Source organism: Xyrauchen texanus, chromosome 43 (assembly GCF_025860055.1).
Source record: "Xyrauchen texanus isolate HMW12.3.18 chromosome 43, RBS_HiC_50CHRs, whole genome shotgun sequence".
Taxonomy (NCBI): Eukaryota; Metazoa; Chordata; class Actinopteri; order Cypriniformes; family Catostomidae; genus Xyrauchen; species Xyrauchen texanus.
Window position 1 is genome coordinate 7,639,458 of NC_068318.1, and position 26,300 is coordinate 7,665,757.

General features: G+C 37.2%; 1 protein-coding gene across 1 annotated transcript in view; it reads right to left on the minus strand.

Annotated features, from left to right (window-relative positions):
* The window catches only part of LOC127635725 (mothers against decapentaplegic homolog 2-like), a 40,238-nt gene extending 14,651 nt beyond the window's left edge, over positions 1-25,587 (minus strand). The window contains exons 1-6 of the mRNA XM_052115960.1: positions 25,134-25,587; positions 20,571-20,997; positions 6,221-6,310; positions 2,387-2,580; positions 490-624; positions 307-381 (exon numbers count right to left, since the gene is read on the minus strand). Coding sequence (XP_051971920.1) covers positions 307-381; positions 490-624; positions 2,387-2,580; positions 6,221-6,310; positions 20,571-20,803 — 727 coding nt within the window. The 5' untranslated portion in view covers positions 20,804-20,997; positions 25,134-25,587. The remainder of the gene's footprint in view (positions 1-306; positions 382-489; positions 625-2,386; positions 2,581-6,220; positions 6,311-20,570; positions 20,998-25,133) is intronic.
* Between the last annotated feature and the right edge of the window lie 713 nt (positions 25,588-26,300).

Consider the following 26,300-nt stretch of genomic DNA (forward strand, 5'->3'; position numbering starts at 1 on the left):
CAGTAGCAAATCTACTCATTTAAGAAAAGCCACATGAATTTGAGGTATTATTAATGTCTAAAAAAACATGGGAAATGTTTTGTGCCAAAGTTTTGTAGTCAGGGAAGGGATTAGAGCAAAATGCTTAACCCTAATTAGAAGCAATATAATTGGTTTCAAACATTCTATATCAGCTTTTAACAACAGAAGCTTAACAGAAAGCCCAACTAGAAAAGAAAACTACTTCGATAAACGCACAATGTTTTATCTAAATCCAAAAACACAAGGATGTCATTTCCATGTAGTGATGCAACTGTGGGAATATACCTGTGTCCATACTTTGATTCATCTGCTGGTCGCTGGCTTCCCCATCCTCACTGATGTATCCCGGTGGAGGAGTTTCTAAAAACATTTAAACAAACACTTCATATAACTCTCAAACTACACAATGACACATCAAGATAGATTTCAAATTAAGCAGAAAATCCCATTCCATTTTGAAGTGTGCACCTGGTATGTAGTTGTTAGGGGGCTCGATCCCTGTGGGGAAGTTGGTGTTTTCAGGAATGGAGTTGGTGTAGTCGTCAAGAGGAGGCAGTTCAGTCAAGATCTCTGTGTGTCTTGGCACAAGAACAGGAGGAAGAACTACAGGAGAGTGCAATCAGAATCAACAAGTCTGTACCGGTACTCAATATGCAAAGCTTAAAGCCCCTTTGTGATGAATAAGGATGGGAATTGTAAGAAATGTAACGATTATGGATTTAATTCCTCTTAACGATTCCAGTTCCTTAACAGTCCCAGTAATTCTTTTAGAACTTTTAAAGGAATAGTTCACCAAAAAATTAAAATCCTCTCATGGCATCCCTAATGTATATGACTTTCTGTCATCTGCTGAACTCAATGAAGATTTTGCGAAGAATGTATTGGCCAAAAGAGACAATGCAAGTGAATGGTGCTCCACAAATCACATAAGCCAGCATCAAAGTAATCCATAAGACGCCAGTGGTTAAATCAATATCTTCAGAAGCAATATAAATTTTGGCACCCAACAATCTTAATTTGTGTTCTGCAGAAGAACGAATGTCATACACATTTAGGGTGGCATGAGGGTGAGTAAATGAGAGAATTTTAATTTTTGGGTGAACCATCAATTTAGGGAAGAACTATTTGATGAGGATTACTAAAATTCTCATTATTATATGAGAAATACAATTCTTGTTGTATTTACTGCCCTCTGAAGTCTGTAGCAAAATGATGAGATCATTTCAGATTTCTACAGAGCAGAAATAAATTTAATACAATTCCTGTAAAACATGTGTTTGCAGACTGAGACATATATACAAATTCAATAATTGATCCAAACTCTGAATTTAAATAAATAAAGAAAAACCTAAACAAACAAGAAATGTGAGGGCATATTTTACTTAAACTTTTATAAAATTCCAGTTACTAAAACAAAACTCATGTATCTTTAAATACACATTGTCATTTGAACAGCCAGTCAGTAACTGCACTGCTTGATTAAAGTCTCATAGGTCTGAAGTAACATTACAAACATAACATTAACAGTTCTTCATGTAAAGCCCACTTAAAATACTCTCGTTCTCAGAATTCTTGTGTAATTCTTAATTATAATGCAAATAAAAAAGTACAATAAAATAAAAAACTGGAAAATTAAGCCACCTAATGTTGTTCTTGAAATGGAAAATTACAAAAAAAATCTAAATATGTACATACCCATGATTCTAAGAACTTTAAATAACTCAATATAGCAAAATAGTGCGAGTATAATGTCTGTGTACATTAGACAATCCCATAAATAACGTGGTTTGTTTATATTCAAATCAGTTATGAATTTCCGCTGTTGGCACTCTTTTAGTAAGATTATTAAAGTGCATCTAATGTGCATTTAAAACAATTTCTCCCTTTTTTATTAATGAATGAAAGTGTCATTCTCCTGTACACTTAAGTTGTGCATAATTCTTAAAATTATTTCTTTATAAATTGCGTCAAGAAATATTTGGAGGGAAATGCATTTTGTAATAATTAAATAAATACATTTTACATCAGGAAATGTTTTAGAACTTGCATCATTTCACAATAGTAAAAAATCAAGCAATCACTTAACACTGTTTCTATTGTGTGTTTGAAAGATGAGGTCTCATTTCTGCAATTGAAAAACAATGACTATTTCCAAACAAGTTTTCAACCAATGGTCCTATGGATGAAAGGAGGAGTGTTTGAAACTTGATATTCAACAATTAAAAATGCTACATAACTATATAACATGATATTGTGCAAACTAGAAATGTAAGAAAATAATTAAGGCTCCAAGACAAAGCCGCATTAAACTGCTTATGTGCATCCTGAACATGGAATGACGCTACATGATATTTTTTCTCTATACCTGGCGTCTCCACCCGTTGGTAGTGGTAGGGGTTGACGCACACTTCATCCTTCTTGAGGTTGAAGGCATACTCGCATGTCTCGATGGCGCGCAGCTCATGATGGCTGTGCAGGTCGGGCCATCGCCACAGGCGACAGTAGATGACATGAGGCAGACCTTTACGGTGAGACACCTGCAGACGCCCGTCCAGAGATCTGACAAGAACGGCCACATAAAAAAGGCGAGAGAAATGGAAGAGAGGGAGCGTGCCAGGTGACCAGAGGAAGACATGCATGAATGGAGAAAAGAGTGAAAGCGGCATGATTAGACAACAGCTCGTGAACAAAAACAGAGAAACATAACAATAACCATATACTGTGACTAAAAAAATATTAATGTTTAGCTACAATAAAGGAATAATAATATTTTCAACCAGTGGTTCTCAACTGGAGGGTGGTGGCTCAAAAAAGTTAATAGGACCGTGGACAGCAGGACAAAATAATGCCACATGCAAAAAGTATAAATGCAACTAACAATAGAATTTGTTACAGTGTTAATAGACTTATCAACTTTTAAAACAAAGAAAAGGATTTCTTGTATATTTGGTTGTTGACGTCAAAGGCTGTGTGCCCAAAAAGCTAGGTAGTTTGGCAGTTGGTAGAAACTAGCCATGAAAGGCCAATGCAAACTTAGACAGGTTGTGTAACATGGCCTCATCCTCAAAAAAAAAAAAAAAAAACCTATGCAAGGTAAAAATAATAATGAAGTGAATTAAATCCCTTTTTTGTCATTTTCTGGCCAACATTAACATCATTCTCATTAAAACAGGAAATTTGAAAGAGACATTTCGAAGAGCTCATATTATTTTTAAATAACATTTCAGCCATGTACTATATTGTTTGTTATTTGCTAGTCGGTTGCAAGTGACATCATGGGGAGGAGCATTTTCATTCTAGATATCGTTTGATTGGGTAAAAATCTGGGGGAAAACAAGTCATCGCTATTTTTGTAAAGTTTTCACCAAAAGAGAAAGAAAATAGATTTTTAAAGGGAAGGGCATTATTAAATAATTTTGTAGTAAGAGTACTCTAACCCAAAAAGAGTAATCGATTGCATGTAAATTTAAATGCAAGGTTAAAATAACAGGTATGGCACATTAGCGACACAAAAGTAACCAAGAACGGTTTCAAACTAAGCTAACGAACTTTGCGTTTCTTTTGGACAAAATTAAATTAATAATATGAATTAATTTAATCCTCAATATTTTTTTTTTACAATTCTCAATGCATTAAGGACTCTGTGAGATTTGGTGAGAGATTAAAAGGGAAAGTACAGTGTAATTCAGCATTGCCTATGGCAGGCAAATGCCCAAAAGAAAATTAATTAGCAATTTTCAAATAGTAGTTTTAATAGTCAATTAGTTGATGCTGTACGAGTACTCGATTAGTCGCACATCCCTTTGTTAATTGTCAACTCTTAAAAGTACAGCATATTTATGGCCACATCCAGCTAATAAACATGGATTAAAAGCTTTAAAAACTTGATTTCATCGGGTTTAAATATGGTTGTCGATTTAATGTGTTAACTCAGTTTGAATAATTAAAAACATAATGTGACAGGGTGAAGGGCAGGGCGGGTCATGATTATACACACCCAGTCCCTTATCAGGCTAATTAAGCCTCCGAGAGGGATAATGGCTGATTGCGGACGGTGGTGCGACGAGAGAGAGATCGTTTATGGACATGTCCGTCATGTGTGTGTGTTTGTCTTTTGTTTAAGTCAATCATTAAAATATTGTTTATATCGCCAGGCCGGTTCTCGCCTCCTACTTTCCATTGAACTGCGTTACTCTGGTACCGAAACCCGGGAAGGAGGGAGGGATACGCCGTAGTAGAGTTCTCGCCACTAACATCCACCCCAACGGAGCAGCCGCGGCCGTCTGCAGGGGGACGGAGAAGCCCGGCCGCCTGGAAGCGTAGGAACGGCCGACGACCGCGAGGGGAGAAGGGGCTCACTGCCGACCGCCTGGAGCTGAAGCACCGCTGCCAGGGGCGGGGGGAGACCTCTTCTGTTCCCCGAGAAAGAGGCAGGGAGTTCCGTCCGCCAGGGGCTGGAGGACTGCCTCCGATCTGCCTGGAGAGGCACAGCTGTCGTCCGTTAGAGGGTGGAAGAGTGGCCGAGGAACAAGCTACGGCATATAGGAGAACATGGCGAGTGAGTACGTTTTTTTTTTCCATCTCTCTCTCTCTCTCTCCCTCTCACTGCCAATGCGCGTTGGCCTTTTCCCTCTCGTTTAAATTTTACAGTGTTTTTTGGGGGTACTACACTGTTACAGGAAGTATCCCCTCCCCCCATTTTTTATACTTCTGTTTCCCTCCCCTTATCCCCTACCTCATCCAGGTAGACGGGGACGACCTGCCGGCAGACGGGGCTTAAGGCACACCCTCCCCCAGGGAAAGGGTGGTGTATGCCATGCCGGGGGCTCCCCTGCCTGAGAGAACGAGGGAGGAATGTGACAGGGCAGAGGGCGGGCCGGGTCATGATTATACACACCCGGTCCCTTATCAGGCTAATTAAGCCTCCGAGAGGGATAAAGGACGATTGCGGATGGTGATGCGATGAGGAAAGGATCATTTACGGACATGTCCGTCATGTGTGTGTGTGTGTGTTTGTCTTTTGTTTAAGTTAATCATTAAAATATTGTTTATATCGCCAGGCCGGTTCTCGCCTGCTACTTTCCACTGAACTGCGTTACACATAATTAAAAAACATTATGCAATTAATCATGCCCCCGGACCATCATAAGGTATTTTCTTGTTTTTAAGAGTCTTAAGCGGGAGGTAGTAAGCGCAACAATAGCGGTATAGGCAACAAACTGCATTGATATTAGACAGCATATGATGAGAACGCTTTTTTCGTTCAACCAAACCTGGATGGATCGCAACTCCAAAATCAAAAGTCTCAAGACCTGTTTTTCAAAGTTTCAAATAATGTTTAAATTGACAGCATTCTACAAATGCAGCGTTTATGATGTGTCGCAATCAAAGTGAGATGCTTCAAAAGTGTCCTTCTGGCACGTTTAAATAGATATGTCCTTAGAAAAGCCTGAATAACATCGAAGTTGGGCAGTTTGATGAATTCTGTTATGAAATTTATTTCTGTGGCAAGTAGGCCGAAGACAGGCTTGTGTTCAATGATATAAAACATTGTCTTCTAAAGCCACTTTTTGTATTGTTTAATCAATGCTTTACTTGTCTGCCACAATAATGTAGTATATTTCAATAATCAGATTTATATATAATAAATATATATTATATATATATATATATATATATATATATATATATATATATATATATATATATATATAAAATTATTAATCATCAGATATACAATAATTTTGATTTGGGGGCCTTTCTCGACAAATATTACAATTAATTAATCAGAATAGCACTTAATATCTTTGTTTAACAGTTTTATTGGATTGACAGCAATAGTTTTTAAAAGGCATTTTTGGGTTCCTTTTGTATGATAATTTGTTTTTATTGTGTTAGATCACCACTTGACATCCAAAGTTCAATCAGAAAAACCTAAAGCACATCCAGTTGAGAACCACCATTTTAAACTTTGCTTTAGATAAATGAAATTATTAATTATGAAAACAGGTTGATCAAGACTGCTTCAAAACTACTGCATAATTCAGAATTAAAACTCTACATTCATTTTTAAGACAATTCATCTAAATTTGAATAAAGCACGTTAAAATGTCGCTGGTACTTGTAGCCCCCTGTGCACTACATCCCCACCTGTGACCCGTGGGGTGAGTGTGGCACAATGTCAGTAGAGGATATTCACCTGGTTTGGTCAGGGTAGCTGTAAAGGCCTGATGTATCCCACTGTTCTATCGTATTTGGTGTACTCAGTCCCCAAATTTCAGAGCAATTGCTGTGCACAGAAAGTAAAATAACAAAACAAAAAAGAAAAAAAAAAGAAACAAAAAATGATAAACATGGGGCATGATTCATTCAAAAATACCAAGATGAAGTACCATGTGGGGGGGGAAATCGAAGGGCATTGTTTGTTTTATTAGAGATGTTTCATGCAGGTCGCCTGAAGTTGGCGAACACCACAGTTCACCTCAAATAAAAGAAGCCACTCTAAATGGAGAATTCACATATAACAGTGAAATGAGAAAACCGAAGAGAAACTGACAAATGCATTTATACAGTAAGAGTTAGGGCTGGGCAATATTTTATAAGTTTCCAATATAAATCACAATGATTTGTAATTTTTTGGCAATTATATTCCCTAAAAGCATGTCATTAATCTAATTTTACAATTCTTCCTTGCCTTGCAATTGATGAGTGTTAATTTGAGATGCTTTAATTGCGTACCTGATTTAAATGTCAAAAGTTTTATTTATTTCTATAAATCAGTTCAAAATGTTGTTTGAAACAGCCATTTCAATTATTTGATTCAAAAAAACTTTGTTTGCGTCATTCAAAAATATTCATGGTGGTCTCTGCATGGCAATTTTCATAAATTGAATTGATTTAGTAATAAACAGCAATTATTTGGCTACATATGTATTGTTATACTGGTGTGCACAAATGAAAGGGATTAAATAACCATATTTGAATTCATTTATTGAAAAACAATGCCATTTTTAACTTGACAGCATTTAATAGCTTACAGTCCATTATACATTTTGAATCTACATTGTAACATTGTTTGTTCAGTTGAAATAATGGTTCCTTTGATTGGCGAAAAAATATCAAATGTCATCAAAAGGCTAAAAACTAGATATAATATTAAATATATCACCCAGCTCTATTTACAGTGCATAATCTCTGCCCTGATCACTATGAAGTGTTCTACTGAGACAGGGCAATTAACGTTATAAAAGACGTTTCAATCAGGGGTTGGTTCAGATAACAACATTTAAACAACATGCAGCACAGGACAAGAACCTACAACCTAGTGTTGTTCAACTAAAGCACACTCAAGATAGGAAACACTAGAAGTCAATTAGACAAGTAGACAGACCTACAGTTGCTCTGAAAAAGAAACATGTGATGAGAAACATGAAGAGACATGGTGATGTGACAGGAACAAGACTCGCACAGACTTGATATGTGATGAATGAAGTTTAGGCCCCTTGTGGTCTCTGAAAAAGATTCGCTCTGAAATGATAGTTCATAAAACACGTGCCAGACTCAAACAATACCTTGGAGTTCTTGAGTAATATCTAATCAAGCCTGCTTTTGAGATCCTTTAATTTGAAATTGTTTATATAGTTTTAAATTGTCTGAATTTTCAAATTTTTTGAAGGTTGCACAAAATAATGCTTTGATATAAAAAAGGAACAACAAAAGCCAAAAAACAAACCTTAATGCCTGAGATTTAGGGTTGGGAAGTAACAAACTAAAAGGGCAATGCTAGCACTCGTTTTAGCAACTGTACTAAATGTATATTGTTTTAAGTGTTTTTTTTTTTTAAATAAATAAATAAATAAATAAAAAGTCCTGGAATATAGACAATACTCCTTGCAGTATACCCACTCAAATAGCTTTAATGAAACTTCTCTTGAAATAGTTTCACAAACTGTTTCAAGAGTAAAAAGACTGTTTAACTCATTTTTAATTTGTAAGTAGCTTATAGCATTTACAGTTTAACACAATGAATAAGCATTTATCAAACAAAGACCATCAGAACATTTTTGAGACAAAAGGAGTAAGAAAGAAAACCCATGGAGAGAACATAAACATGAAAGCAGGTTATTTGAGTACTGTGTATCGCTAACCCTGAACCTGTAAACCCTGTGGCTACCTGCAGTCAAAAGTTCATGTGACAGTCCCTGATGTAACGCTGTCACCTGAGGTATTGTGTGATGCTTGCTCGCTGTATAACGTGTCCTTATTCCTTTAGGAAGTTAACATTTTATGATGCACGGAGAACACCGTTAATAGTACATTTTAGTAAACAGTAGACCAAGATAACCTACAAAACTGTTTCAACTGTTGAGGAACAAACAGCTGTAAAAACATAAGGGCTAAGAACTGAAGAAATTCAGCATTTCTTTTTAATTTATTTTTTTATAGTAACCAGTGCTCAACGCAAAGGATTTTTTCCACTGACACAGTCGGGGGCCAGTGATTCAGATTTGTACTTGCCCTGGCAACATTTTCACTGGCCCCAACACAAAAATGAAAAAATAGCTGTTTTTACCATCAAGGCTTTAAAAAATGTGCCAGAAACTAAACATTTTATATATACACCAATCAGCCACAACATTAAAACCACCTGCCTAATATTGTGTAGGTTCCCCCTTGTGCCGCCAAAACGTCGCCAATTCGGGCATTTTCATCTTTGTGAAGGACCCATGAATTAAACCACGCACAAGGTTATCCTGGAAGAAAACTTGCTACCTTCTGCTCTGACAATGTTCCCCAAATCTGAGGATTGGTTTTTCCAGCAGGACAATGCTCCATGCCACACAGCCAGATCAATCAAGGTGTGGATGGAGGACCACTGGATCAAGAGCCTGTCATGGCCAGCCCAATCTCCAGTCCTGAACCCCCCATTGAAAACCTTGGAATGTGATCAAGAGGAAGACGGATGGCCACAAGCCATCAAACAAAGCCGAATTGCAAACATTTTTTGCAGGAGGAGTGGCATAAAGTCACCCAACAGCAATGTGAAAGACTGGTAGAGAGCATGCCAAGATGCATGAAAGCTGTGATTGAAAATAAGGGTTGTTCCACCAAATCTTGATTTCTGAACTCTTTCTAAGTTAAAACATTAGTATTGTGTTTAAAAATGAATGTTTTCTTTGCATTATTCGAGGTCTGAAAACACTGCATATTTTTTGTTATTTTGACCAGTTGTCATTTCCTGCAAATAAATGCTCTAAATGACAATATTTTTATTTGTAGTTTGGGAGAAATGTTGTCAATACTTTATAGAATAAAACAAATGTTAATTTTACTCACATACCTATAAACCGTAAATCCAGAGAAACTGATAATTCTACAGTGGTAATTTTGAAGACAAATTCCCCCAAAAGTGTATAAGATTTAGAATTTGCAAGCTATGATTTATGGCATATATCAGCACTTTACACATATCAAATTCATTAATGCATCATATTAACCTCAGCCATCCTACTATTTACATAGATTTGTAAGCAAAGAGATCTGTGCAGGAAATGATGGGTTTTCGGTCACCCGTTTAGTCATTCGGTCAACTTTGGGTCCTGTATAGTTTTCACAAGCATCAAAGTTTAAGTAACAGAGTTAAAGATTTGATTATTGGCTGAATGTAATAAACATGAATCCCTGAGAGAGGAGACATTGCTACTAAACCGGCTGTGATGTAATATAGCAAACAGTAGGTAGATATTAGTCCTAATTTATGAATTAAGAATGCCGATATAAACATGAAATTAGACAACCTATACAAGACCAACACTGACTGATACACAAAGCACAAATAAAATAAAAAAATATCTGTAAATTCCAGAAATGAGAAATGTATCAGGTGTGTTATGAGAAGGATATGAATAGACTGTTTTAAATAGTCATCTTCACCCTGCAGCTGAACAGCTCTGAAAATAATAATATAGTGATACTGTTTATAGCCAATCAAATGTCATTAGAATGTCAAAATGTTTACATTTTGAAAAACATTACCTAGGCTAATTAAATGTATACTTGCAGTTTGGATACTGTGTAGCTCAGATTTCCAGCCATATGTAAAACTGGGGTTTAACAAAGTTTATTAGGTTTCATTCAGCACTTCATCTCAAAGGCGAAATAATGAGAAAATGCGAAAAAAAAATTACTTTTACTATGGAAACAACACTTGTGCTTTGTCCCATTTCGAGTGCCCGTTAAATAGTGTTTTATATTCGCTCGGTCCGACAAGCCAGATCCAAATCCGATACTGTGTGTTAGTCATGTTCATTACTGTCAAGCTCCAAAAATGACATAAAAGACACCATTCAAGTTGTTTATATGACTCGTACATTTTATTCCAAGCAACTTGCCATATCTCTGTGAATCGCAATAGGCTGTGTTTAATAAGTAAATAGTATTTTATAGTAATATAGTATGCATGTGCAGTGCAAGCACGTTAGTGAGTGGTGCTGCTCTGACACACACATAAGCAAACGCAGCCCTAGGTGATTCACTTGCCGCTATTTTTACCCTTCACGCAGTGCGCAATATTTGAGCGTAACTCATGAACAACATCTCAGATGTAGATGCTCAATATTTCGGTTCACTTATAATATGCATTTAGAATGGCACTTGAGGTGCATTTTACCAGAATTTGAATAAGAAGTGAATTAAACAGTGAACTTGCCTACAAACAGATACATACAGGACTTCCAAGATAGTTCAGAATGTCAAAATAAAAGCGTGAGGTTTTAAAAAGTGCACGATTGAAATATTACTGTTGTATTTATAATTAAGTCAATAATGATAATATTAATAACAATTTATTATTGTCATCATTAGTATGTGTTTACAATTTATAACAATATATAAGTTGCATAGGTTACAAAAAAATAACTGTGTGAATGAAACAAAATTTAACACAAAAAGAGATCTGAATCCTGTAAAAGTTTTCCAGATGCAAGTTGAAACATTTTTGGGGAAAAAAGAAGATAAAAAAAGGCAACATGTTTCTTTTCTACTGAAGACTTGAATTACTGATAATGATGCTACATTATCAAGTATACTAGTTAATACTAAAGTGTTTCTTAGTAAGCTATACATTTATATTGAAATAATGTGTAGTTAGAGGTTTGTGTTTCTTTGCATATTAAAAAGTACTCACAATTATTTCCACACAATACTGTAAAGATGTTCTAAACTGATTATGCAAAATAAAAAAAAGTCAAGTCAAATGAGCACTTATACAAAAAATATAATTTCCAACCATTCTGAAAATTGAAAAAATTGTGCATTATTCATTGAGAAAGATTATTTTGATAAAAAACGGGGAAACTTTATTAATTGGCTGAACAACCATGGCAATCTGCACATTCAATGTTCTCAAAATGGCACTACTAAAAGTGTTAAAACAGATATGCATCATACATTAACAATGGCAATTTTGGAATTGACACAAGAGAGAAAGCCTAAGCTTAATACTGCCAATGCCAAAATATATGGTCAAATATCGACAGACTTCTCAAAAACTTTTCTATAAGCCATGCAAAACTTCTTATGTCAACTCTTACTACAGTGCTGTGAAAAAACATTTGCCCCATCCTGGTTTCTGTGTATAGGTCATATTAAATTGTTTAAAAATTCAAACAAAATAAATTAAAACATAAAACAAAGGCAATCAGAGTAAACACAAACTTCTGTTTTTAAATGATAATGTTATTTATTGAAGCAAAACGTTATCCACTTTACATCAGGGTTACAAAGCTATTTCAAAGGCTCTGGGAGTCACAATGAGAGCCATTATCTCCAAATGAAGAAAACTTGGCACAGTAATGAACCTTTCCTGAAGTGGCCGACCTTCCAAAATTCCATCAAGAGCACAGTGACGAATAATCCAGGAAGTCACCAAAAAAACCTAAGGACAACATCCAAGGAACTGCAGGCCTCTCTCGCATTAATAAAGGTCACCGTTCATGACTCCACTATCAGAAAGAAACCTGGCAGAAAAAAAAAAAGAGGCAAAAACCACTGCAAACCCAGAAGAACATTAAGGCTCATCTGAATTTTGCCAAAATACACCTAGATGATCCTCAAACGTTTTGGGAGAATGTTCTGTGGACTGATGAGTCGAAAGTGCACCTGTTTGAAAGACAGGGGTCCTGTTACATCTGGTGTAAATCAAACAAAGAATTCCACAAAAAGAACATCATACCTACAGTCAAGCATGATGGCGGTAGAGTGACGGTGTGGGGATGCTTTGCTGCTTCAGGGCCAAGGCGACTTGCAATAATTGAGAGAAACGTGAATTCTGCTCTCTACCAGAAAACTTCTGGTCCTCAGTCCATGAGTTGAAGCACAAAACATAGAAGTAAATCCACCACTGAATGGATCAAAAGAAGCTAAATTAAAGTTTTGGAGTGGCCTAGTCAAATTCCTGACTTGAAATCGATTGAGATGCTGTGGCAGAAACTTAAATGGGCAGTTCTTGCTCGAAAACCCTCCAATGTGGCTGAAGTAAAGTAGTTCGGCAAAGAAGAGAGCAAAATTTCACTACAGCATTGTGAAAGACTGATCCACAATTATTGGACATGTTCAGTTGCAGTTGTTGCTGCTAAAGGTGGCACAACCAGCTATTAAGTTTAAGGGGGCAGTTAGTTTTTAACATGGGATATATAGGTGTTGAATAAATAATAATACAAAATATGTATTTGAAAAATGTATTTTAGGCTGCCTTTGTTTTATGTTATTACTCGTTTGAAGATCTAAAAACTATTTGGAAGGGGCAAATATTTTTTCACATCACTGTATACTAATAGTGAAACTTGAAAGACTGTGTTAAAAAATAACTGCCTAATGAATGTATATGAAAAACCATTAAAAAGTGAAACCACAAGGTTTACATAAACTCACATGATCTGTAACAAGGGGATGGGGACTTCAGTTTTAACACCAGTGGATGGAGGGTTTCCCAATACTCTCAAACACACACTCATGCTGTCACAATAGTGCAACAATTCAGTATTAACCCTCAAAATAACAATAGAGCAGATGGCCAATCACAGTGATATGAACAGGTGTGTAATCAAGCATGATAACGATAATTCACATAACTATGTTTAGAGATGAGTTGGACACATTTATATGTAGGAAAGAGTCATTTACTACACTCAAGCCCAAAAAAATCATTTTACTCACCAGTTCTCTGCTGATTACGAGCAATACAACATCAGAAGACTCATTGAGCTATTAACACTGAGAACTGCTTTGACCGAATTGGTACGATTTGTGAACTGGTTCATTGAAAAGAATGACTTGGTGACCACAACCAAGTTTATAAATGTGGATTGCACACCAGCATCAGTGGTCATCTGTGTCCCAGACTGATGACACACTTATGGAGGCAATTAATCCTTGTTTACTTGTGTGTAGAGACCCCATTCCCACTTTACCACTGAGGGTCCATTTGCAGCCTGCCTGCTGTATACCCCAACAATCAGCTAAGGCTATACTACATTTGGCTCAAGATAAAAGCCAAAAGATAGTCGAGTTGTAAAATTGTACCTCTCAACTACCAGTTTACCTGCTAATGATAACTAACTGAGTGTTAGTGCAGAAATAAAAGATTTCACTTGCAATCTGCATGGGAAACAAAGGGCTGTTTGTTGCATCACAAGGGATACCATATGTCCATATCAAATAATCTCAGGTTTTGATTCCTGAAAATGAGCAGTCAGTGGGTGCCATTTTGGGTTCCCTCTTCAGGACATGTGGCAAGCGCCAATGTCTTATTACTATAACAGATTTTTCTACATTATATTTTAATGCATGATAATATGAATGCAAGGAAAGAATTTTCATACAATTCTAATCCTTCTATTTTAATGGCTAATATGCTTGCCTTTTCCAATGATCAATACTACTATGATTGAATCAGTGTAGTATGTGTTTTGGGTTATCAATGGCCACAATTCAGTAGCTAAATTAGTTCTGCCTAATTTTTGGAAACGTAAATTCTGACATGAGGACTGCTTTTATTCTGCAATTACTGGGAGCTTCTAGTCCCTATTACTTCCATTCTAGAGTCATTCTTTAAACTAAAGTAAAGCAGGGCTTTAATTATTGTATGGCAAGCCAGACAGACAATGGAGTCTTCAGGTTACAATCAATAGACTTGGGAAAAAAATAAAAAAAAACACCGGCTGGTTCTCGGTCTTTACAGAGAAGAAACCCTCTTGACATTCTTACGCTCATTGTAGGCATCTTACAGATACACTATCAGTACTTCTACACAAAGACCTGAGCTGATAGCATGAGCTGCCGAGATTTGACAGGAAGCAGGTCGGCATAGATATGGGTTTGTTTTCCACTTGAAAAAAGACAAACAAGAATATACAGTGGCTGCAAGCAGCAATAATCACACTCAAAGAACCATTTTAGTCCATAAGCTCACAAAATTATTCATTTTCTAAAATAAATCCATTTTATCTGACTTTTGTTAAAGGGTTGTGTAGTTCAAAGCTGCCATATATATATATATATATATATTTTCAATATTCTGTGAATTCAATATATTAGATGCAAAGCACACACACACACACACACACACACACACACACACACACACACACACACACACACACACACACACACACACACACACACACACACACACACACACACACACCAAAGATGCCATCATAACTCCTTTTCTCATTCAACACATTGACAACACCAACAAATGCACAAAAGAAAATCACTTTGCGATATTGCGAGTAGTGTTTTTAGTAGTTGACTGGCTGGTGCAGAACAAGTACTCGATCAGTCATTTACTCCCTAATAGACAAGCAACTGTCCTCATAGAAACACTTGGTACCTTTTTCAAAAACAAAAGTTTTATAGTGCAACCACTGGCTGAGCCCATTCACGATCAAAAAAATTCATATTGTTTCAACCAAATGTATAGATGTAATGTCTAGAGTGAAATTAGGGATCGCAAAAATCTTTAAAATATCTCCTCCTGTGTTCCTGGATCGTATCGGCTCCAATACTGACATTTTTAAATGGATAGGGTATAGGTCTGACGAGCCCCATCCAGATCCGATACTGTGTGTTAGTCATGTTCATTACTGTCAAGCTCAAACAATGACATAAAAGAACCACAAAAACACAGTTAACGCAGTTCATATGACTTGTGCATTTTATTTAAAGCCACTTGAAGACGTGTGATAGCTCTGAAGCACAAAAGGCTGTGTTTTATAGGTATAGGTTTTATAGGTTTCCTTGCATATTAAAGAGTACACCCAATTAGTTCCACACAATAATGTAAAGATTTTCTAAACTGATTATGCAAAAAAAAAAAAACAACACTGGTGTCGGATTGACTGATACTGAGATTTACGATATCGGAATAGAAAAAGTGGTATCGGTGCATCCCTATTTGAAATGACATGAAGTTGGCTAAATGACAATTTTCATTTTGGAGTGAACTATTCCTTTAACGCTATCTTGAGTTGATAAGTTCTGGATGTGTGTTTGTGGGACCTTACTGATGGAGTCCATTTCGAACTGATGAAACACATGGTGCGCAGCAGTATCTGGCAGATTTCAAGATTGATTTCCCAAGAACTAAACTGAATGACAAATCAAAAGCATCTAAGAGAAAGTAGTGCGACTTATTCACCTCCTGATGTTCCTTTGAGATTAGCAGCACAATTATTTCAGTTTAATGTACTACTACCAGACAAATATCCTTTGAGAGTACAAAACCTGCCCTAAGAGCCTCTGAATTGCATTTAAAAAGTGTACAATATATTCTTTGATTGCTTTTTCCCTACCTCACAAAGACAGGAAGCTTTTTTTTTGTGGTGGACTGATAAGGGTTTTTCAATATCTAGATAGCAATATACTGATTGCCGTTAGGAATGCCAATATACATAATACAATTTAAAAACAGCAATTCAGATGCACTCAATTGTTTTCATTTTATTCAATATTTACTCAAATCTGCTTGAACGTGAAAATAAAACTCTTGAACACAGAAGTTGTTTACTACCCATTGGCAAATTTATTGGTAGATTTTGGAATGAACACAAGAGAAAGTCAATATATCTGTTAATTGCCAACACTGTTACGGTCACGGACGATGCTCGCAAATAAAATAAAAATAATGTTTAATTGGTCTGGCCAATATATTGGTCTATAGCTAGCTTTATAGAATGAGTCCATCAAAATGTAGTTAAAAGAATGCCCATAAGTTGTGTAACTGATGCTTTATCTACACATTTTACCATTCTCGTGTACCTGCTGAGATTGACGATAAATTTAGTCACCAAGGCAGTCACATAATAAACCAGCTAAACGAGTAGCATTTTCTTGCCATCGCTATTCATGAAGAGTACTCAACGTGTACTAACTCAATTGTGTAGTCAAAGTTTTACACATCCCTCGGGAGCTTATAAAACTGTAATTTTCTTGATGTTTAAATACTTTATTCTCTCTCAACTAAATCATTCATAGTTTGATTTCCCTAAAAAGCCTAAACACTGTAGTGCTTTTCAAACATTGATCTGTTTGTTTGAGTGGCCCGCCAAGCCCAACATAGGAAAGGCAAATGTATCCTTCAGTTGTCCGTGTTGGTGATTACTCCACGTATACAGTGAGCGTGACACAAATTTCGGCATCAAAACAGTCCTTGCGAACGGTCCATGTGAGGCCCAGATTTTCTCTACATGCGGACAATCTGTGTGCATCTCATGTCCTACTGTGATTATTAAACCAAAAGTGGCTGTCATTTAACGTGCTACTCATATGCTGAAAACTAAATTTTATGAGCATTGCGCACTGTGCTTATTATATATGTGCTTACTGCATACTATGTTTACACTACAGTATTTTGCGCTTCAATTATCATAGTGGGTCATAATCAATGTCTTATCTGGATGTGTGAAACTACGTTTAATTTAATCGTTTAATTTTACTGGTCTCGGTACAGACTACTGAATTGTTGGTCTCGTGACAACAATAATTGTGCATGTTATTATTTTGATCAATTCGATTATGGCACCATTTTAACATGAAATGTGCTTTCATCAAGATGAAAATCACCAAAAAGTTAATTTAATTCTGATGTATGACTGGATGGGATTTACAGCATAAAAATAAAACTCAGAAATCAGTCTTTGTTTAATCTCATTTGCAAATGAAAGATTTTTTTATTAATCAAAATTTAACAAATTAAAGAACAGTCTAGCTGTGCCATTCAATGAGCATGTGCATGTGCAGGATGCTGGGTAGGACACATTGTCTCATTTTAACGTAGCTATTACAAACACATGAGAAGTGGCAGAGACAATGACTGATCCAGCCGTTCCCACCAGCCTCCAAGGTTAGAGAGGAGATTAGCAGCAGAAAACACATGTTGGAAGCAAAGTTTCCCACCCTTTGAAACCACTCTCAAGGGAAGACAAAGCACTCTGGATGACTTGGAGGCACTTTTGAAGGTCTGATCTGGCCTCTGCATCAATGCCCAGACTTATAAAGACTTATAAAGTTTAAACTGAAAAAGGTGGGGGATTACATTTATAAATATTCCGGGTTCAATAGAAGTTAAGATCAATCAACAAAATGTGTGACAATGTTGATTACCACAAAATATCATTTAGACGGTCCCTCCTTTTAAGGCAGTGTTGATACAATCAAACATAGATATAAATCGCAATTGTAGCGTTTCTTAGATCCATGTATCGTGATACAGTATTTCATGATATTTTTTCAGTGTAGTCAGAGATGCTTCTATGAGAAACGAAAGAGACTGAAACTGATCCTGCAAGATGCACAGTTTCTCTCACGGATAAGCTGGACCTCTCTCACTCGTTCTCCATTTGTACGATTCCAATGTCAATTTGTAAAATGCCAAGATCGCTCTTTCTATCTGCAATCCCTTACAATCATATGCGTGATTTCATCGTCATGGTAATGAAATTGTAAACTAAGATATACAGAGAAAAGAGGTTAGTAAGAGATTTAATCAAATAAAACTGTGTTACCACGCATGTAGTTTGTCTTGTAGCTATACTTTTGAAACAGTGAGCATTTTATCGTTTAGGGATAGGCCCCTTTCAATTCCATTCTAAGTGCCTTATTGTAACTTTTTTTTTTTTTTTTTTCAAGAAAAGCAGTAACAAGTCATTGCTCCAAATACATTTTCGTGGTAATGAACATTATGCTACAAACACTGTCAACTAAGCTTAACTTTTACTGAACCTGAAATATTCCTTTAACATTTATTGTACTTGCACCTGTATTTACTGTGATTTATACAGTCCAAGAAGTAATTTGTCCTGATCAAATATCAGGACAAAGTGCCAAGTTGCACACTGGTTTCGTCAATAAATACGGTTATAATGGATGGACATATGGGTCAAAGGCACATCCAATATCATCACAAATTTGAAAAATATCTCGTTCTTCTAGCTATATCCCCCCCAACCCTGTGTATCTATAAAGTATTGGTTTCAATCTATTGAAATTTTGTGGCTGGGGCACAGCCCATTCTCTAACATCCTGTGCTCTTAGCATTTCCCTAAAATAGCAGCACTGATATCCCACCATGTGTCATGATAAATGAAATAAAAACAGCCTGATGCTTGATAAAGCAGACATTCAAACGGCATGAGTCTAAGTGATCTCAGAATGGAGGTGATGTGAGGCGGTACAGAATGACCTTATCTCAAGCTAAGACGGATGGAGCAGAACTCATTTAAAGAAATAAAGGGGAGAAATGCTGATATTTTGAAACTGTAGATGCAACTCAGCTTCATGCCTTCATATTCACTCATGAGGCAACACATGCAATGATACCAATACGGTTACTTCGAAAAATGTGCCCTTTCTGATTTATACTAGCTTTTTCAATGTTTTAGTAGCGATAAGAATATGCAGACTGAACTGCTACAAAGCATGGGATTATAGTCAGGAGTTCGTAACTATGCAACAATATCTTCTAGTTGACCCAAAAGTGATAAATTTTTAGGGCTGGGCAATCAAACGAATTTTGGCTTCCAACGATTATGAAAATAAGTTAATTGAGATAAAATTATTATTGTGCCGCATTCCGTTTCGCATTGAAACACCCCGGCATAATGTCTTTAAAGACTCCTTTATTTAAGTTAAAATAATAAGGAAGCAGGTTATGAAAATAAACTCCAAAACAAGCATTTCTATGTGCGGTCAGCGCCACATCTATGAGTTGCATGAAGTGACCGGATAAGAGATTGAACCTTCTCCCGGCTGATGTATTGATGTTACTCATGCGAGTTTGCTGCAGCTAGATTATAACATGATGGCTTGCGACATAGTGAATCATAATGTGTGTCTCAAGTTCACTTATTATGAAGTCGGTGATACGCAGCTCTATTAAGAGAAAGTTTGTTTTTTGTGAGTTAAAGGTGAATCGAAGTGAGTCTTAGCCCATTATAAACTGGATATATACAAAACCATATATACAAAAAGAGAACCTTTGACCAGGTATAGGGCTAGGTATTGGCAACCACCTCACGATACGATACGCATGGTGATACATCACGATTCAATACATTGCGACACATCACAATACATTTGGATCATCATTGCGGCCCCAAACACGTTAGACAGTTTCAGCATGTCCGTGACAGAACGTTTCGCTCTAGCAGATAGTAAATGCATTTCTGACCGCACTAAGAAACACCGTCTCAGAGTTTGCACTTTAGACATCCGGCTTTGTTATTATAATTATAACTGTTGGATATGGTATGAAAACACAAAGTGATGAATCAAAATATCAATACAGGGATCTAATGTATCGCTACAACATCATTAGAAAAAGGATCGTGACATAACGATTGTAGAGTATATATCAGTTTAACCAGTTAATCAGTTGGTTTTTTAAACTATTGGTTATCGGTAAAAATCTATACCAATATTCTTTTTTGTTTTCGCTTTTTCCTCTGTGGCTGGAGCTGGAAGATTCTACAGATAAAATGGCTTGTTTCTACGATATAGCAACGGCCTCTAGAGGTTAAATAAAAACCACTGACATCGTGAGGATTTGCTGCATTTAATAATTCATCACTGACAATATTCATTAATAAAAATAAAATTCAACAGCAGAATTTTCAGTGAATACCGATTTAAATTTCACTCTGCTCCTTAAATAAAGCTACTGTATGGCTTCATAAGACTAGGATTTAGCCTGCGAGGTCATATGGCCTATTTTTATGGAGCATTCATTTATAGGTGTTTTTTTTTGTCCTTTATGGAGCTTGAAAGATGTGGCCACTATTAACCGTTGTGGTATACAAAAGAGCTCCATAAAGATTATTCAGGAAAAAACAAAAACAACAATCATGATTTAAAAGGGATTAGGGTAAAAGTAATGACGTTTTGTGTGTGTACGTTACTCTATTAATTAGGTTATATGTTTCAGAGATTTAAATTTTCAGACGACACCGATTTATGGCCAAAATGTGAACAGTGTTTTGTTGCTGGTGTACCTGGGGATGGTGACACACTTGGTGTTGCAGTTCTGTGAGGTGATGGCTTTCTCCAGCTCGTCCAGCTGGCCTGTCTTCTTCAGCTTCTTCACCAAGCTTTTGACGGCCTTCTCGCACCATTTTTCCTCCTGGCCGTTCTGCTCCCCGCCCGCTCCACTCGAACCACTAGCTGACTTCTTCCAGCCCAGCAAACGCTTCACCACGGGCGGAGTGAAAGGCAAGATGGAGGACATGTTTTGGGGTGTCCAATGAGTGGTCAGCCCCCTACTGGCCAAGTGGAATTACAAAGACAAATGGAGGCTTGGAGAATGGGACGGAACAGACCCACGTTCCTAATAGGCCTTTAGGGGGACAGGGAAGCTTAGGAAACAGGAGAGGAAAAGGTGTGTGGGAGGGGGGGAGGGGGAGGGGGGGAGCGAGGGGTTACCTGAGTGGAGAAAAGCAGAAATAAAAAATAAAAAAAGCTGATGACAGACTTAAAGGGATGAGACAAGAAGCTCCTTCCTGTACTCTGCACAAATAAAAATCTAGCCAATTTTATTTAGGATGATATTTAATGGCTGGGATGACTTAAAGGGGTGATATAATTTGACAGCCATTTTATTTTATTTTTCCTTGAGGTACATTTGGTAGTTTTTGTGCAAAACCATAAAAAAAAATATTTCAAATTTTGAGCATACTGAAAATTACAGAATGTTTTTATAGCACAACGAACTAAGACGATCAAGGAAAATGTGTGACCTCTTTGGATGATTCTCACAAAACTCAAAGCATTTGAACAATGATTTTTATTTTTGATTAGGCCTATTAAAATCAGCAAAAAAGAAAAGGTAGTACCAAGGGAAGACTGCTTTGCTGTATGAATTTTTACATTTTAATAAATTTTTCCATGCTGTGGACTGTCTTGACTAGCATAATGTACAGAATAATGTTACCATGTAAAAAATCAGAATGAACATAAAAATAGGCTTAATTTTTTATATGAAAAATAAAATCCATTTCTTTCTTTCATTTTAGATTAACATAAGACCAGTACATTTTCTTGACAGGTCTTACGAGAATCACCTCTTTAAATATTAAAATATAAAAACTGTTTTTTTTTCATCTTTGTTCTACTGCACGATTGTTTACTTCATTACTGATGTTTTACTTAAATGCTTGCAGGAAATACGTCATTGAGAACTCCTTAATATAATATCTAATATAAGTGTAAATGTAAAATGGACCAAGTCTTAAGTCTCAAGACCAAAAGAGAGTAACAGTATTTTGATATTTAATTTTTTATATAATATATCAAGTTTTTCATACATGCCTATTATATGATGATTCTAAATTAAATATGAATAAATTACTTTTAAAAGGACAATTACTCACCCTCATGCCATCACAGATATGTATAACTTTCTTCTGCTGAACACAAACAAAGCTTCTTAGAATATTTGAGCTCGGAAGGTCAATACAATGCAAGTGAATGGTGACCAGCACTTTGAAGCTTCAAATGCACAAAGGCAGCATAAAAGTAGTCAATAAAACTCCAGTGGTTTAATACCTTCTTCAGAAGCAATATAAGTGTGGGTGAGAAACATAATATTTTTTTTTGTTTGTTTTTTTTGGTGATTCACATTATTTGTGCATTTCACAACCTACTTGTCAGGGAGGAGAATTTATTGAAAACAAAAAAGAAAAAGACTAAAATCAGGTCGTGATTCCACACACCCGGCCCCTAATCATGCTAATCAAGCCTCAGAGAGGAATAAAGGCCATCTGGAGACTGCAGTGGGACAGAGAGAGAGGTGTACGGACAGCTGTCCGACACCTGTGTGTGTGTTTGTCTTTTTGGTTAAGTTCATAATTAAAATATTATTTATATTGTCAAGCCGGTTCTCGCCTCCTCCTTTCCCTTTAACCCCCTTTACACTGGTTCGGAAGGAGGGGCATGCGCCGTAGTGAAGTCCTCGCCACTACCATCCATGGCCATCTGCCCAGGGACGGAGAAGCCTGGCCTGCTGAGAGCGGATGAACGGCCGCTGACCGCCTGGAGCGGTCAAGGCCACTGCTAGGGGCAGACCCCTACCAGCCGCTAAATGCAGCGGGGTCATGATGACCACCGATCGTGAGCGGAGAGATGCTCCTGGCCGACTACCTGGAGTGGGAGAACCACTACCAGGGGCGGAGGGGCACCCCTTCTGTTTCCCGAGAACGCGGCGGGGAGTTCCGTCCACCAGGGGCCTGAAGACTGTCTCCAATCCACCTGGGGAGGTGCAGCTGTTGTCCATTGGAGGAGTGGCCGAGGACCAAGCTACGGCATATCGGAGAACTAACTAACTATTGGAGTGATGTGGTGTAGTGGTCTAAACCACATAAATGGTAAAACTGGTAATCAGAAGGTCGCTGGTTCGATCCCCACAGCCACCACCATTGTGTCCTTGAGTAAGGCACTTAACTCCAGGTTGCTCCGGGGGGGGATTGTCCCTGTAATAAGTGCACTGTAAGTCGCTTTGGATAAAAGTGTCTGCCAAATGCATAAATGTAAAACTAACTAACACTCTCTCTCTCTCTCTAAATGTTATGTTAATTTGGCACTATAGCCGTTACGGTGTGTAGGTGCCAAATTTTTGTTTCCCTCCCCTAGTCCCCTCCCTCATCCAGGTAGATGGCGGAAGGCAAGCCCCTCCCCAGGAAAAAAATAAATAAATAAAGACTAAAATATTGACTTGTTTCTCACCCACACCCATCATAGTGCTTCTGAAGACATGGATTAAACCATTTTTTATTTAATTTTTTGGATTACTTATTTTGCCTTTACTTTTCGGAGCTTCAGATCCTGTTGATTTGCATTGTATGGACCTACAGAGCTGAAATATTCTTCTAAAAATCTTCATTTGTATTCTGAAGAAGAAAGAAAGCCACAAATATCTGGGATGGCATGACGTTGAATAAATGATTAGCGAATTTTCATTTTTGGGTTAAATTATCCCTTTAAGGTGTACGTGTATGAAGCACACATCCAGCAGAAGTATGAAAGAACATGGCAATTAAGTATGGCAATTAATTGTCATATTCATGAAAGCCCTAAAACAGACAATTAATCAACAGTCACAACTATTTGTATGACAATTCATCGTCAGACAAATTTCATAAGCGTGACAGCCCCAGATTTCACTGTTGTATCAAAATTGATTAAGAATCATAAAACTTCACTGGAATTGTTATCAACTACTTAAATGTTTTTATCATGACATCCCTTGTCTGCAAATGCATTTAAAAGGAGTGATTGCGGGTTTATAATTTAATTTGAAAATAGGTCCAACAAGGGACAAGCTGCAGCGATGCCAGACTTTTATGTGTTCAGCTGAGTATTGCTGTGTTGTGAACATGGGGAAGAGGAACTTAAAAATCTCTTGGATTGTGATGGATTTACAAAATACCCTTCTCCTGGGTCTGGGTGCCATTTTTCATAACGGAAATGACAGACTATGAAAATATTTCTTTACAATAACCAGGAAAGCAACTTTGCCAAAATGGTGCTAAAGAGGAACTTGGACAGTCTTGGACAGCACTATTACATCCTAATACATCATTTACGTTAAAAACATCTCAAAGAACAAAAGATGTTAACGGTCAACCGATGGATGACGTTTCAGAACGCACTTTTCTGATGTCTTGAGCCATAAGCCAAGTTTGTTTCGCCAGCCAAATTGTACTACAACATAAATCTTTGAACATAACTGGACAGACCTGAAGTCAAACCGGTCTTTGAAATCATTTTGATCTTTAATCCTATGTCTGGACATGTATTAGTTTTAACATGGGGAACAACTGACCACTACATCTTCCATACCCAAACGGTGCAATTTATTGAGGTGAGCCTACAAAAGTGTAAACACTTTTGGAACTTTCGAATTAAACTTTAAAAGCATTTTGGGAATCATAGACTTGTTCATAGCGTTCAAATCTAACGGCTGACGTATTTATTAGCATCATGAGCATCGTTCGACCATTCGAACCATTTGTAAGTGCGAATGGAACAGTAGAAAATATCTGGGGCGTCATAGGATGGTTTGGATCGTTCGAATCGAACGTTTAAAGCCTCATCGTGAACGTGTTTGGAAGATTCGAATTACTTTGCGGGGATCATAGGCGTGATTCAGATGTTCGAAGCATTTTTGTTCGTTATAAGAAAGATTCGATTCTAATGTTTTTAGCGCGTTCCGAGCCAGCAGCACTTTTGTGAACGAGTCTATGATGCCCAAAAATGCTGTCTAGGTAAACATGTCACTAGATTGAAACACAGCCAGAGACTAAATCAAGCTAATTTGAGAAAACATTCTTGTTAGTGCATGTATGCACAGATAGAAAAACACTCTGATATCCAATAAACTAAACTGACAAATTAGGAAAGAAAACAAACCACCAGAATTGCCCTCAACATGATTTTTCATCGATGTGCTGTTATGATATTAACGTAATGATGCATATTAATCAGGCCAAGCACATCCTCAGCATCATTACCTCTCATGCACGTTTGAAAAAGCGACTTATTGTAATTAAATAATTGTTTACCTCCTCCAGTGATGTGATGATGGACCAAGGGCTCTTTATTGCAGCATGGGCCGCTAATCGACTCACAGTCCCGGTCTGCCAACAAATATAACAAGCCCCGGGATCAATGCATTCACCTTAAACGCTTCATTACACGCTTTTTCAATAGTGCAGTGGCGAACAGTTGCACTGAATGCGATTATGCGAGATGGTGTGTGAGTTTGTGTGCTCACTGTTTGTGTGTAAACCGCTAGCAGTGTGTGCTACTTTCTTTGACAGAAAAATAAACAGCTTTCAAACCGGTTTGCGATCGTTATCTTTTCACTAACGCCTCAACTCACACTTTTAACGAAACGCCTTTTCTGTAAGGAAGGTGCAGAGAATAATCCAACCGAAACTGGTCGTTCGTGAGTGTGTAAAAGTCGATTTCAACCAATATTTTCCTTCCCACTGAAGCCGAATAACAGCAGCAGAAGACGGCCTCTAACGCGCGTAACCTAACGTTAAAGAAAGCCCCGCCTTCTAATTTTCTATTGGATGAACAAGAAGTATGTCATGGAAATTCTCTTTGTTTATTGGTTTTTGTAAAAGTAAATCTTTCTAAAATTGTAATATGCAAATTACCTCGATTGTGATTGGCTAATCAGATTTTGACTTGTAATCAGTGATGTTTAAGAGTCAAGCAGAGAGGCGGTGGTTTGTCAATATGTCTGTCCATCTATTGACTTCATAATAGAGTCAATCTAAACGGGGCGGGATAGAACATTACTACCAGATTGTGATGTGATGTGATGTGATGTGATGTGATGTGATGTGATGTGATGTGATGGTATTCGTCTGCCATTCAGTAAAGAACAAATAGGATTGAAGCTGCGTTCACACTGCCAGTTACTTTGTCGATGCATGTCGCCAGTGGCTGGTGGTTAGGTCGCTAGTGGTGTGTATGGAGAGTCTAAACAGCACTGTTTCTTTACAATTAATGCTATTATTAAAATATTAGGATCACGTGAGCTCTACCATCTTCTCTCGTTTTGGCTGTCAATCCCGAAAGTCACTCTTAATTTGAATAAAGTTAAACATTTCTCAACTTTGTCGCATAGCTGATTTTGCCCACATCCGGTCGCCAACGGTCGCTGTCACTGATATTGCCGAAAGTCGCCAGTTCTCACTGAAAATGAGATGAGGTTG